At 40.6% G+C, this 15,452-nt stretch overlaps 1 protein-coding gene across 3 annotated transcripts in view; it reads left to right on the top strand.

Moving 5' to 3' along the window:
- The window catches only part of KLHL29 (kelch like family member 29), a 409,076-nt gene that overhangs the window by 335,148 nt on the left and 58,476 nt on the right, over window positions 1-15,452 (top strand). For all 3 annotated transcript variants that reach the window (XM_065631175.1, XM_065631172.1, XM_065631174.1), the window contains one exon: window positions 2,183-2,321. In XM_065631175.1, the coding sequence (XP_065487247.1) occupies window positions 2,183-2,321 (139 nt within the window). The remainder of the gene's footprint in view (window positions 1-2,182; window positions 2,322-15,452) is intronic.

Below are 15,452 nucleotides of genomic sequence, written 5' to 3'. Positions count from 1 at the left end.
CAGGAGGAAAATGTAGTTACAGTCAGTGAAAGTGGGAAAACAGACCAGAGAAACAGACAGAGAAAAAACAAAAGTCATTCATACCTGAAAAGGGATGCAAAAATACTTCCTTCGCAATGGCCTCCAAAAATATGCAACTAAGAAGCACCTGGTGCTGTTCCTGTGAAACCAAAGGAAACCAGGTGAAACATCCCTCGTGTCCAAAGCATCCTTGGTCCTTAACCAAGGCCTGAAACGTTGGTGCTCAAGTCAGACTTCAGGCACCACAGCTCCAGCATAAGCCTGAAACTTTCCTGCAGAAGAGTGATCATTCAGCTCCCGTTTTATGTTTTCCTCGAAATGTATCGTTGTGCTTTAGCTCAGATGAATTCGTTAAAAATAGCCCCTGCTATAGCACCCACAGGACAGAGTGGTTTATTTTCCCCTATTATAGATGTGACACAAGCCTGCTGTTATTTCTGTGCCCTCTCTAATGATCTGCTTGCTCTCTGGAGAGCACTGACCCATTTCAGTACAGAATAATTAGGCTTTCAGACACTACTGTGTTTCCATTAAATAGACATAAATGTGCAAGGTGACACTTATTTACTTAGGCCTGAAAAATGTGCACCACAGATGCTGGGGCTTGGGACAACGTCAGTTTCTTCTCATGCAACAGTTGTATATTTGCATTTTTTCGTGGTGTTCAACCGCTAGTGCTTTGCTGAAACGATTCCTTTTGAGGTTCATTTGGGAAGCAGGAGAGCACAAAGATTATTTGGGTCTTCATTTTACCATCGGGCCCTTTGGTGATGCTCGGGCAGCCCAGTGCCCGAGCCCAACACTGGCATTAAACACAGTTATAGTTACACTCTCTTGAGGTCCCTTTTATTTTGTGTGAGGAGGGACTCCATGGAAGGAACTGCTGTTGATTTACAGATCTGTCTGAAGAGGAATGTGTTCGGGGTGTTACACTGAGAAAATGAGAACCTTGACCTATTGCAAACATAAAATAAAACCAAAATCCTTTAGTATTTAAAATCAGCTCTTTTATCATCTTGATCACTGGCTTCTGAACGGCCAGACTATTGCCCAGGTGAAAAGTATATTATTCATCTTGATAGCCACTTTGGTCTCCAAAGTTGGAGGGGAGTCTTAGCCCTAAAAGTCCGTCCAGCATATAAAACATGTAGGTTGCTCAGTAGTTCACATCCACGCATGAAGAGGTGACATGCCATTATTTCATTCTGCTAGTACCAATAGGCTTTATAAAAGGAGGCATCACGCAAGGTAGGTGCTTTATTGCAGGACGGAAACACTTTCATAGGTTATTTTAATCATTACGATTCTTTCATGATGTGTGAAAGTTGATTGTTGCTGTAAATGAAGCCATTGAAGGCTAAAAAATAAAAATGCTGTGATGGTAAAAATCCTTGGAGTGCGAAAAATGGGAATTGCTATAAAAGGCGGTAATTTATTCTCTGCGTGAGATTATTTTTTATCATAAGGATGCTTTTAAGCTAATTTTGAAACAACTGTAGTCTACAATTGTAGTCTATATAGCTGAGGTATATTGTAAGATGCATTGATAATTTGGATAATTTTTTATGCACTGTAATTTATGTATTATTTAGAAGTACTATTTTATTCTGTTAACTGAGAGGCTTAACACATTTTTACCATGGTAAGGATAAGTTATTTTTGCAGGTTTTCTGGTTTTATTATTTTGACCCATATCCAGTTCATATTGCATCATAATACCATATTTTTACTGATATTATTCTAGTATGTTCAAAACTTATTTGCATTTGGACAGAAATTCATTAGCTCTTGATTTTTATTATAACAAATTATTTTAACTTTTCTGTGATAGTGCATTCTCTGTGTTTCTGATTTGCTGATGCTGAAATATTTTGTTTTCGTTTTTAACCCTTCCAAATTTAGGATTGTTTTTGCTTTTTTTCTGTATATATATTTCAGTTGTTTAGACCTACTGGTTCCTGCTTTTTGCTTTTTCTTTTTTTTGATATGTTATGTTCGTAACTTCTGACTGTCTGTGTTGAGCCAATCTTACCGACAAAAATATCAGTTGTTTCCTGTTTCTCTACTTCTTTACAAAAAAAAAAAAAAATGAAAAGTAAAAAGTAAAAATAAAAAACTCTTAATGGGAACCCTGGCACTGTCTGTCTTCTCTGTTCTGCAGAAATGTTGAAGGAGTTGAACCAGCAACGCAGAGCGAAAGAGTTTACAGACCTGAAAATTATTGTTGAAGGCAAAGAGTTTGAAGTCCACCAAAATGTTCTAGCTTCCTGCAGCTTGTATTTCAAGGACCTGATTAAAAGGTTTGCCTTCCTTCCAGCTGTGATCTGCTCTGTTCTTTTGTAGGGCGCATTTGTGTCGCTTTTTTTTCCTCCCCTCTCTTGCAGGTTTATGAAGATTGAATCTCCTGTCACAGAGCCAGTAGCCATTCTTTCCACCTCCTCTGAATGTATTTCCAAACTGAGACTCAGACCCATTTGTTACACATCTGACTCGCACAGTGTAATTATTTCTGATCAGTAGAGGCTGGTTTTTGGCCGAAGAAAGTGTTCCACTACCGAGAGATCTGAGATTTAAACTCAGCTGCTAATGGTGATTCAGACCACAACTAAAAACTATCGCTGTCGATGTTTTCGAGGGACTCTGTCACATACGACAAAAGTCTGTCCTTCGGGCTACAAAAAGCCATCAGCGTTCTGGTGAACGATGCTGAGACGTCCTGCTAATAAAGCATTTGGAGCTTTGTAATCCCTTCACCCTGAAATCTTTGTTACATGCTTTTACGTGGCTTTTATGGGCAAAGGGATTGATATTTTTATTATTTGGGGACTTTTAAAATAAGAAAAGACAACTGATGGATTTCTCTAGAAAAGATTGGAAATAAGATGATTTCCTGGTCAAAATATAGCTCAGTGCTTGTTAGACTGGGGGTAGCTTTTTCCTACAGACACTCTAGCTTAGGGTAGGTACAGTATGTACATTTTCTAAACATCATGTCTCCGCCTTCGCATTTTCCCCCCTCTGTTTCTAGCTGATTGATTCTAAACAGTGCATGATAATCTTTTTTTTCCATTACATTGATTTTTCAATTTGTATGCTTCATATACTCGCACAGGAATAAATTGGTACTCTCATATTATTAGTAAGTTAGAGTAGCAAGTAGGGGAAAAAAAAAACATGAGGATAACTTTCATTTTTCTCTCAATCATCAGCAAATTAATGCGGCTGCTGATTTTGCCTTGCAGTATTTTCCTGAGCACACTGAGCCTGGACTGTGCTAAAAAATGGGATTAAAGAACATTTTGCTTGCTTCAAATCCTGTATTTAAATTTTGCCAACTAACACAATAGTGACTGTATTTTATTTCAGGATGGCATATTGGCTGGTATCTCCTTTCAGTGTATTATGTCCTTTTGCACAAAGCTGGTTTTATAATTATGGATATATATTACATTTCTATGATATAACTGTGCTGACTGCCTTATCAATTATTCATAAAAAATATGTTGGCCTAGGAAGCATGTCTTTTCCCCTCTGTAAATCTAATGATTGCTAGCTGTAGCTATGCCAGATCTCTCCTGTCCTTTCTCTTCTGTCTGCTCATTATCATTTAATTGTTAAGGCTACAGTATATGCTTTTTAGGGTGATAAGGAGTAGAGTCTATAGGGAAAGAAAAATCTTAGAATCAACTTTCAGAAATCCAATAACTGGCCAATTTGGATTTTGCTGCGAAGACATCTGTTTGTGTGCAGAAGTCACCAGGCAGCATCTATTTCTAGCAGCACACTGAGGAATGTTGCTGCTTTATTATTTAGTTATCAAATGGAGATATACTTTAGATTGAACACTGCTCTGATATGAACTCATTTTAAACAAACACACACAAACCTTTTAAATGCTCTGAAAAGAGATTATGGAAGCAAAACTTTAGATTTCAGCATTTATTATCTTTCAGCTGCTTGCACAGGCTCACATGCGGTACAAGAACAAAAGAGTGAAGGGTTTAGCCCATTTGCCAACCTCACCGCTTTTTGCCTTCTTTCACATCAGCAGCAGCAATATATATTCCAGAGGTCGATTCGTGTCCACAGTCAGGTCTCTCCATCCCAGTTGTCTTCGATATATAACCTCAGTCGCACACATGTAACCTTGATGAAGGCTAATGGAGTTGCACAGGTGTATCCAAGGCAAAAATACCTTTATTACTGATGATGATGCTTGAATAGGGAAAAATCCAGCTTGATGTCTAGTTGAGTTTGCAAAACTGTCAGGTGAGAAAAATAAATATTCACCTGTAAACTCAGCAAATGTGTCTTTGCGAGACAATAAACTCAGGGCTATGGGATGGAATTTCTAAACACTTGCTTTTTAGAGGATACTTGCAATGTAAAGCCTAGTCCTTTTAGAAACTCCATGAAGTCAATGAAAGTCAAGGACTCAAGTTTCAGGAGGTACTCAGTATTTTGTAGGATCGTGCCCTTAATAATACAAAATCATTATAGTTCGTAGAGTCAGTTTGTTTATAAATACGAAACATGTAAAATCCTCTCTCGATATTTGTTAGCATCCGCATTGAGATGGTGCTTTAAGCTTTATGTGATTTTATCTTAGTATTATTATAGAAATCAAAACAAGAAATGGCAGTTTTTCTTGAAGAATAAAGGAGATCTCTTTATGTTAAGTTTAATATAAAGGCCATTTCAATCAGTGCATGCTAGGCTGAAACTCTAATGCCATTCCAGCCAAAGGCACTAATAGGTCACCAGAAACGTCAGTGAGAAGATGATCTATTCATGAAGGTGCTAAGTGCATCTATATAAACTTGCAGAAAAATAATATCTTTCAGAGTATTTACTCTGGCTGTTCTTTGCCACTGGCTAGCTACTGTTTACCTCATGTTCTGCCATTGATTCCACTGGATGTTGGAGTTGGTATCTGAAGGTAGAACAGCAAGTAGTGTCTCAAAAGAATAAAAGTGAAATGTTCAAAAACAAATAAGATCAATTATCCCCTCCTCCAAAAAAAAAAAACCAAAATCTAGACAAAAAGCATCATAGAACTCAAGTTATTGCTCATCTTGAGGAAGTCTATTTGATGAGAATTAGTCATAGCAGGGAAAAAATATGTTATTTTTATTGTACTGTAGTGAAAAGCTGATAACCAGGTTTGATTGACTGAAACAATTCTAAAGTTATTTATGAAACAAGTTTGGTAATGAGAGCGCACTTTAAGACACCCTTAGTTTCTTAGAAAATGGTTAATCCCGCAATGTACTGAGCATTCTGCTCCTCATCCAGAAAAGTTCTCATTCCACGCGATATATCTTCTAAATATATGAGCATGGCCTGGCCCTTCTGAGGCTGGGTTAGTGCAGTCCTGAGCCTAAGCTTAGTACTTGCTGTGCCCTTGGAAATGGGTTAACCAGTCCCCATCAGGAGCTGCTCCTAAGCCAGGACTCAACGTTCATCTCCCTCCCAGCAGCAGCTGACCATAAAAACCACTCCTGGGCCTCTTCAGTGAAAAGGACTGAAATTCTTCTCACCTGAAAAGGTTTAGGTGTATTGGGAACAGCAGGTGTGAAATGTTCCTGACGTCCGTTCCACTTCGCTGTGCCCACCAATGGAGGGAGGCGAGCTGTAGAGGAGGGATGGGATGGGATGGGATGGGATGGGATGGGATGGGATGGGATGTGATGTGTGAAGATGGGTGTACGCCCAAGGCTGGTCCTGCAGTAGGACATATTGCAATAACCTCGGGGGCTGTGGGGTTGTCGCTAACAACCACAGGAACAATTTTACAATATATTAAACATATTTGGAGAGCGCGAGGTTTCCTTAAGTTCTTTTCATAATACCACGTTTAATTTTTTTTTTTTCTGGTGAATATTTGGGCCTACTTTATGACATGTATGGTGTTGAGTACTTGGCCTTGCTGTTCGCTCCTTCAGGCACAGAATATATAGAGGAGTTGATATGCTTTATCTGCACTTAGGGAATTCATGTGGTTATTTAGCTTTTTTAAACTATGACTCATACAAGATCGCTACAGTATAGGACTTTAGGAGAAAATGGGTGATAAATAGCAGCTGGAACACGGTTCTGTCCCCTAAATGCCATCTTACGTATTTCAAGTTTGTTGCCAGCTGCAGTTTTTTCCAGTCTGCCTGATTTCGGCCTCTAATTCACACCTATATTTTAGGTACTTAAGAAATCAGCCTTCCCAACACAGGGGCCTAATTTATGGTACAGGCAATGAAAAGAAGCACCCTGAAGGCTTCCAGGTGGAATCTTGTCTCTTAATTCAGCTACCTATGAACAGGCAAGTAGTAGATCCCTCTGGAGCAATGAGAGGTTTTTGTCTCTTGCTGTTAGTCAAGCAAACTTTAGGCCCAAGGTCGACATCTAAGTCAAGTTTAGTCTAACCTAACCCTCTAGCCTGTTGCTGTACTCTGCAGAGAGGGAAACAGACTTCTGTAGGAGCCAAGTCCTCTCACTGTGAAACAGGTGTCTGAGATGAAGGAAGAAGCCATTGTTCTTTGCTATTAATGAAGAGATTGCTGAGGTGCTTTGCTTAGACTCTAAAGTTAAGATCTAGGGTTCCTCTGCAGTCATGAGGGAAGGTAGCAATGTCCCCAGGGCGATTCATCCCATCTTATGAGAAACAGTGTGAATTGCCTTCTGGAAGTGCTAATTTTTCATTGCCCAGAGGAGAAGGATAGTCGCTTTAGTTAGGCACCTGAATTGTATTGGGCTAAAAGTACACGAATTATTCCTTCCAGAAACTAGTGTTTGTCTGAATATCACATATATACACTTAAGAAAGAAAGAAAGAAAGATCAAGATCCATCAAGAAACCCATCTCCAAAATACTGCTCTCTCAGAGCGCAGGTTTTCTTATTTAAACCAATCTTACAGCTACAGCTTCTTGGTTTGGGGAAGGAGAGAGTTGATCTCTGTGTCTTTCTATCTGCCCTAGAACAAGTGGTGGAAGATGTGTGTGTTCTGGAAGGACGGAATGGAAAATCCCATGAAGAGACATCTTTTTTTTCCAGCTGTGTTTGGGATAGACAAATACAGCTGCTGGATAAATGGAATGTCTGATATTTCCGTAACAAAGGGAGTTTCACCGGAACACTTTCATTTGCTGCTTTCTCCTTCTTAATCCCAATCCAAAGTGCTGGAATCTCTACCAAATATGACATTAAGAACAGGAAGCATTTGAGATAAAAGTCTCTTCTTGGCTGAAATGCTGGTTTTTATAAGCAGATTTTAGGTTTATTTCTTGGAGGTCAGTTACTAAAGATACACAGATCCTATCCTATAAGATTTATCTTTTCAAGATTTGATTTTAATGGTACCTTCTAATCTTGAAGTCATCCTGGCTGCCTAATTCCACTAGCAGAGAGCAGTAGGTCACATACACAAAGAGATTCAGTCACAAGAAGCAAGAATTTTTGGTGCAGCGTAGTCTGGCAACGCTATATTCATCCTTCTTTTCCTAAGGAGCAGAGCCAGTAACTTTGTGGCCAAATTGCTTTTCCACAATACCTTGCCTCTTTTTGCAAGTGTTCAGATTTTTTAATTTTTTTTCTAAAACATGGTTGTATATACTCTCTTAGGGTTCGAAGGCAGGGCAGGGAGAAGTAAAACATTTAGGGTGAGAGGACCAAATTCTTTTTGCTTTACACCTACGCTGAAAACAGAGATGTCATTCTGCATTTTACACCATTGTGTGGAAAGGCAGCATTTGGATGCAAGACAGAGAAACCTGCCACTATCCATCTGAAACAGTCTGACAAAACTGCAAAAGCATTTAGGTGTCTGGAAAACAGACTGTCTGGTTTGTGTTTACATTGTAAAAAGCCCAAAATGAGAAATAGCAGATGAAAGAAAAAATCTACTCTTAGTGACCCCTTCGTGTTTTCCTGCTTATTAAGAACCTTGCTTTTAACTCCAGCAGAGAAGGAGGCAGCATTTCTACATCTGCATGCTTCAGCCCCATTGTAGACCAGAATGAATGTGGAAACAAATTACAACATTTCTTTGTAAACAGAGAAATAAGGAGTTAAAAATCCGATGTTTGTTTCAGGTGCCAGGAGGGATATATTGTGCCTAGACAGACAGTGCCAGTGGGTTCTGCTAAACCATTTAAAGGAGTCTGTGGGAATGGGAGTGTAAAATATTCTTCACCCTTTACTGCCAGGGTGCAGGTGTAAATTATGCTACAGATGACATTTTTCTCCTAAATGACGGACCGATAATTGCTGTGTGTTGGGTGCAAGCTCTTGGCACGGGGCTGACGTTCTGCTTTTTGTGGCCCCTTTCCCCAAGCACTTCGCCTGCTCTGCCCGGCCCAGCAGCCGCCCTCTCGGAGCCGCCTGCTGGGCTTCACGTTTTGCAGCTGCCAGGCCTTGGAAAACATGTTTTCATCGACTAAAAATGTATTGCAGCTTACAAATATTCAGTGGCGTGTGTTGTTGGGCTGCCAGGCTAAGGAAGTGCCACAAACCCCATAGCAGGTGTCGCAGCCCGGCTATTTGCGGCCTGGCCGCGGATTGGGAGGGCGAGTGGTGTGGGCTGGATGCCGGCGCTGAAAGGAGGGACGGGTCCGTGTGCCCCGCGCTCGAGAGACGCCGTGGCAAGGAGGACAGAAAGGCTCCTCTTCAAGCCTCGAGGTGCAGCACAGAAATTAAGCTTCTGCCTTGTAATGGCTGCAGCTTGCAGAGGCACTGAGCAGAATCACTTAACCTCTCGCTCCTGTCCCTCATTGACGGCATCTCTATTTGCTGTAGTTTGGGCTTCTCGCTCACATAGTTTCTAGACAGAACTACAAATCCTGCGAATCCTATCCGAGAAATGACAGACTAATCACCTCTCTCGCTCTGGCTACTTGCAAGCCGTGCAGCTGTCATACAACCACTCATAAGATGCCGGTGTGGGTGACCTACCTATATTTACTTACATCTCACAGCTTGACTGTGTTGAAGTTTAGGGGTGAAAGGGAACAGTTCTCTAATGAGGTACAGTTCAAGTTAAATGGATCAAAGACGATGAAAAAAATAAAAAAACTTCCACCACATAGAAACCGGAGCCGTGTTCTTGAAAGCTGTCAGTTTTGGGCCACTTCCAAAAGCAAGTCTTGCCCTGAAACGAGGGTAATCAAATCTCCGACTCCAGCGAGCCAGCAGGTAGCTCCAGGGATCAGCAGTTCACTTTCTTTCATTTAAATCATCAAGGATTAGCCACTGCTGGATTGGGATAATGAATCTGAATTAATGTGACCAGGTTATGATCATATCAGATAACGATCCCCCCACGCTTTTTTTGCTTGCGTGGCACTAAGCTTTGGTGACTGAGATACTCAGAGCAGTTCTGCGGGTGGTGTGGGCAGGGATTGATGGGGCGAGATGAGCTACCTGCCCTTTCCCACATATACCGTGGCCATAGGTGATGCAATATATCACCTTGGATTGATGTCCGAAGCACAGAGTGGCTCTACATCTCCTGTAGAAAAGCACTAGCAGCACCCTGTAGCTGAGCGAGAAAGAACCAGTGCCTGACAGAATTAATTCTAATTACTGAAATGCTGATTGGGATCTTTGGGCACTACCATAATCATAGTAGTAGTAATAAATAATAATTGTGGTTATCATTATTTTATTATTGTTTTCCCTCTAGACATTGCAATGATGAGAAAGCCTTGGATAGACTTACCTAGAAAATTACTTGTATAAATTTCACCACATTCCTAAGAAACAGATTTATTAGCTGCATAATGCCAGCTCTTTGCTAAGCTACTTTTTGATGGTGTAATAAATGTCATTAAAACAAATCAGATAGGACTTGGTTAAGAGGGTGAGCTTTAAGTTCGATGAGAATAAATTTTTTATTCTGTCATATTATTTTTAAGCTTCCTTCCCATATAATCCACCAAAAACCTGCTTGCATCTTTTATTTACCTTTAAAAATTAGCTGCTCTCACCCCAGGCTGTTTTGCCCCATACTGGCTGAATTAGGCTGCGAGAGATACTTGCAAATAAGTTAGATTCCACACTGTAAATAAGTTGGCCCATTTTTTTTACTACTGGTAGCTTATGAGATTTGGTTTATCCTCAGTCCCAAGCAAAAGTCTAGGTCATGAAATGCAGTTCTTCCAAGGGCACTCGCTATTTACTTCTCCATTCACTTGCTAGTTGTTTAAGCCAACATCTTCAAACTCATCATCTTCTTTCGTAAATCTCAGCAGGGAGGCAGATTTGTGCCTCCGACTGTGAGCTCCGACACTAACGCGTTACAAGCTGCCACTGATCCCGCGCCTTTAGAAACAGTCTTGACCGAGCAATTAGATTGTGTTCCCTCGGTGAATAGCATTAAGGGTATATAGGAGTCGCGGCTCTTTTGTTTGTTTTATTTTATTCTGGCCGTGTTGTCTGTGAACAAAAGCATTTGCTGTTAATCCCATTGCTCATCTTGGTTTGTAATGATCATTTCTGTGATGGTGAATTAGCAGGAGCTGCTAGTGCATGCCTGAGCTCACAGCCATTAATTTTCCTGATTTTCTTCTGATAGAGCAGGTGCAAACTGGCAGCGTTTGACCCTAATAAGTTACACTAGTCTTGCCAAATTTTGTTTGCCTGGAACAAGGAACATTATTTGTATCAACATTCCGGTAAAAAGTGAGCAAATGGATTTGTTGGTCAGGTAAATTTTCCTGACAAATTTGCAAGCCTGTGTTTAAACAATGTAATTTATTTAATCTTGTGATTTTACTAGTTCTTTATCGTAATCATACAATAGCAGCATTAGAGTATATGTTTTCTTCTCTCATGAGACAGATGGATAGTGGCTGAGGCTCAAAGATAATATTTATCTACAAGATAGTATAACGAAGGCAGAGATTTGCAAGTTAATACATTTTGAGCTGATAAAATAATTCCAAAGGAGAAGCAATGCTAGGGTGTAATTTATTTTTTTTTAATCCTATTTAATAGAACATTCAGTGCCTTATGACATACATATTGCAATGATGTTGCTCTATAAATGTCCCTTCCTGTCATCATTTACATGATTGATTACCTTACAGCTGCATAAACTTGAATAACTCAGTAAATAACCTGTTCCCACAGTATGCACATGCATCTTGATGTGTGTGTCGTGGAAATGTAGGTTGGTATGTTTGGGCATCTATGCTTTTATATCTCATGAGCGTGTAATTACGATAAATCAAGCTCTTTGGTATGAAATACGGCTTTCCATGTAGAGTGTCGTGTCTGTTCTGTTCATAGCTGAAGGTTGGCTATAATATAATGAAGTTTCTTTGTTGCTTCTCCCAAGATAAATAGACATGTGGGTTTTGAACCATTCATAACTCAGAAGATGATGAAAAGTCAAATAGTGGACAGTGAAGATGCAGCAACATTGCACTCTCTTCTTTGCCTGGAGTTTCAATGCTTTAAGGATTATGTTCCACCGTAAACAAGGTGTTCAGTCTAAATTGTGTAGACTAGAACAGGAGTTTTTAATGAGCACACAGCTAACAGACTCTTAAGCCTCATGAGAAGCTGCCTATCCCAGTCTGGAGTCCTTTCTTTGGTAATCAAAATAATTTGACAGAGATTCAAAAAGTGCAGCTTCTCTTCATTTAAGTGCTTGATCTTACATAAAAATCTGGCATTTCCTGTTTTTTGTAGACCAAAACTGTCCAGGGAACAAAGCAATTTCATTTTTTTTTTTTTTGGTCCTATCTGTCTTGGTATCAAATGTTTTGCTCTAGTGGGATGGGAACACACTTAATGTAGCGTAAACATTCATGTTCCTAATTACGAAAGCGAGCCAGGGAGATCAGCGGGCCGAGCTGATGGGGCAGACTCCGGGGAGGCGCGAGGTGAGGGGGCCGGCGGGACCGGCTGTTCCTTTGGTCTCCTTTGGGAGGAACCAACCGCAAAATATGGGCTTCAGATGGGCTTCAAAATATGAGTCCAGGGTAGAGCTGGAGCTCCTGTCCACATGCCAACAGTCCCGTAGCCACCCAATAGCTCAAACATATGCTTTTGGTGGAGGAAATTCAAATTCCTGCGTTGGATGAGATCCTAAGCAATACTTAGTCAAAGATACCAAATATTTTTTTTATTATGCTACCAGAATCAGTCTGTTTCCTATGTCTTAAAAAGAAATTCTGAGTGTAATATGAACAAAATTGGGGCTGTATGATGGAGCTCTTTGCCGTTGTCTCCTGTGGGAGCAGCAGGTAACGATGGTTTTGCTGTCCCTTCGCAAGCAGAAGGGATGGACCTTGGAGGTGCAGACAGAAAAAAAAACACACACCAAATCCCATGTGCCTGGAGAAGGCACACAAATGATAATTCTGAACGCATCCTTATTTTCTTTTTTATCATCATTTATTTCAGTGCCCTTTTGGAGCACAGAGCTTATATGTACGTCATACCTCTGAGTCTATGGCACAGTGAGTCATATGGCTTCCAATGTAAATAGGTGTCACAGACTCTGTCAGTCCTCCTGTTCCCAGCCTGGGAGGAAGCTGAACCAACTGTTCCTAGGCAGGAATGTAGATTTACATAAAATGTTTCACATTTTTCATGTTTATTCTGTGCAGATGGCTCCATTTTGAACATCCAGAATTTGTTTTGACTTCCTGACTATAGCTTGTAAACAGAGACTTGGCTGACATCTGCACCGGGTATAGGTAGCTTTTCGTATTTCATCTAAAATTAAGTGAGGCTGTAGCCAAACCATTAGTCAGTCAAAATAATGTTGCAAGCCAGTTAAAGGCAGTATATCCAAACCGTGAGGGAAGCCTGAATTAGAGGTGGTAGCGCTGTCCGTAGATTGACAAACTGATGCGCTAGCGGTGTTTCACACAGCTACTTTACCCACGCTCGAAATGCAGCTTTGCAAACCAAGGCATCTCACTATTCGCTGTTCTCAACTGAATCACACAGTAGTGCTGTTACTTGAATGTGTTGATACGAATAATGTAGGGAAAATGCGTAGATACACATAATATTTGTAACTCAAAATGCAGAAAACTCAGTTGCATCGCTATTAAGCATGAAAACACTACTGCTGATTCTTGTCCTTGTGTATTACATGTATGGAAGCAATTTTCAAGGACAAATCAATACCAAAAATGCAAAGTTCTCTACTTTTTCTTTTGTCAGATCCACTCCTAAGCTTGCAGATGAGATTTTAGAGCTATTTTTCCTGCAATCAGGATTTAAAGGCTTTACCTCGTTTCTATATATTAGTTAACAGAAAGGGACACCGATTTCGATTTGTTATTTGAGAGTGTAGTCGAGCCATCTTTTGCTTTAAACGGTTCTCGGTGCCTTTGTCTTCTCTAGTTTCAGTAATTAAGTTGAAGGATAAGTAGCCAGAGTATGTTCAAAGGCCTTGGCTTTATTTTGTTAGACCTAATTATTCCAGACAATACAAGGTATTTTTCAGTATCTCCCCCTTACCCCTTCAGACCATATCTGTGCCTCCTGCTTATCTACAGGTTCAGCCCTGCTTGCACGTTGCTCAGGTCTGTCACCTTGCTGGAGAAATACATGATTTGTAAATCTGAAAGAATTCCCCAACAGCTACCATAAAATTAAGCTGTTAAAGAGCCCTTGGAGCTTGTTTAAATGTGGACCTAAACAAACCTCTTTGCTGTTTAGCTCAAGATAAATCTTTTTAAAAGTCCTCTTCTAAATCACTTCCTAATTTTAATGAGTTTATATATCAGTCTTTACCAGATTTTTACTGTAGCTATTCTCCAAGATTACAGCCATGATAAAATAAGGACTAAAATTGTTTATTATATATTATTCTTCAGAAGCAAAACTTTTTTTCCCCCAGAGGCTGTTGGGAAAGCTATTGATTTTCTGCCACAATGTGAAATGTGTGACCTTTATAATATGAGCAATGATTACAAGGCCAATAAAATGACATCATTCTGTTTAAACTTTAGAGTTCGCAGGGCAAATAGCAGAATGTGCCACATTTAATGATGTCCACAGACGATAAGGGTGCATTGCCCGGCTTTGAGTGAGGCTGAAACGCGAAGTGGGCAGGGTCTCCATCCCCAAAATACCCCGTGTTTGTGCCACGAGTAGGGGAGCAGGAGTGTCTGTACCAGGTCGAGCTGTATCTTTTCCCAGCTCTAAAGGCAAGAAGTCAGTGCTTTTCTGAGACCAAAATGTGTGCATCTCCCAATGCCACTGACAAAACTCCTCCTGATGTGATACAGGATGAGCTATTTGGGGCACAGTCGTATACAATCGTACAGATTTTCCCCAATCCACTGCGTATGCATTTACAGGACTAAATTCTGTTCTTGCAGTGCTGCCTTGGCCACTTCATGGCAGTTCCTCTGGAGTAGCTGAGAGAAGGCTTCATCCCAAATATAATATATGAAGTGGAACTGCACGGAGCATGTTGATATTTGATATTTTAATACACGTGAAAACAAGAGACATGGAAAGCTTTAGTCAGGCTTGGAGGGGGATGCCACAACCTGGTTCACTGAAATCATTTTAAAGAAGAAATGTATGGAACCTCTGCATTTCCCACTTCAGTCTGTTTCCCCACATTATATTCTTCCTTTCCTTCGAAAACTCTTCTTTGATCCATTAGGACCTGCTTTGACCAATTCCCCATCCATTCTCCGGCCCGTACCAACCCAGATCTCCAGCACAGAGACCAGAGTAATTTCAATTTCCCTTTGCAGGCTGCACCAGTATTTGCTCCAGCTAAACATGGAGCCAAAGCACTCGCTGCTTAGAAAGCATAAGCAAAGCAGCACAACACATTCAAGACATTGCAGACAAAGAAATAGGGATGATTTTCCTTCCCATTTCTGGCTCATTGTGTAGTATCAATAATCTCTGTAGCTTTGTATTATACTTGCCGTAAGTGGCTCTAGTGATTGATTAAATACCTTAGCTTTTCTTTGGCGTTTAATCAATTGCAGCAGCAGTTTATTGCTTGGTGTATTACAAAGTAAAAGAGATTATTACTTAATTATTCTGAAAAATAGCAGCTTGCAGTTGTTGCTAACACAGGTATGTGTCTGCGCTGACATGGGTGTCACGTCATCCTTTCCTTTGTGCCTCCTGATCTGGGCTCTGGGAGGGAGCATGTGATTCCCACCGGGTCACAAGCATTCGTTCCCGCAGCCGTCGCCAGCACACTGCAATTAGTGGCATTAAATAAATAATTGCTTACACTGGGGCTTCCCGCAGCGCAAAGAGCCTGATTCTGTTGTTTGCTGGGTACCTCCAAGTCTCACTGAAATTTTAGGTGATGTCCTTATTAGCCAGCCCACGTGAATATGAACTCGCTGTCAGGCACAAACCACTTCTGGAAACAATTCAGCAAGAATTACATCAGGACCAGGAGGCGTTTTGATAGAGGCCAGGGTGCAGCACTGG

Source organism: Caloenas nicobarica, chromosome 3 (genome assembly GCF_036013445.1).
Source record: "Caloenas nicobarica isolate bCalNic1 chromosome 3, bCalNic1.hap1, whole genome shotgun sequence".
Classification (NCBI taxonomy): domain Eukaryota; kingdom Metazoa; phylum Chordata; class Aves; order Columbiformes; family Columbidae; genus Caloenas; species Caloenas nicobarica.
This window is presented reverse-complemented; position numbering and strand designations above follow the sequence as displayed.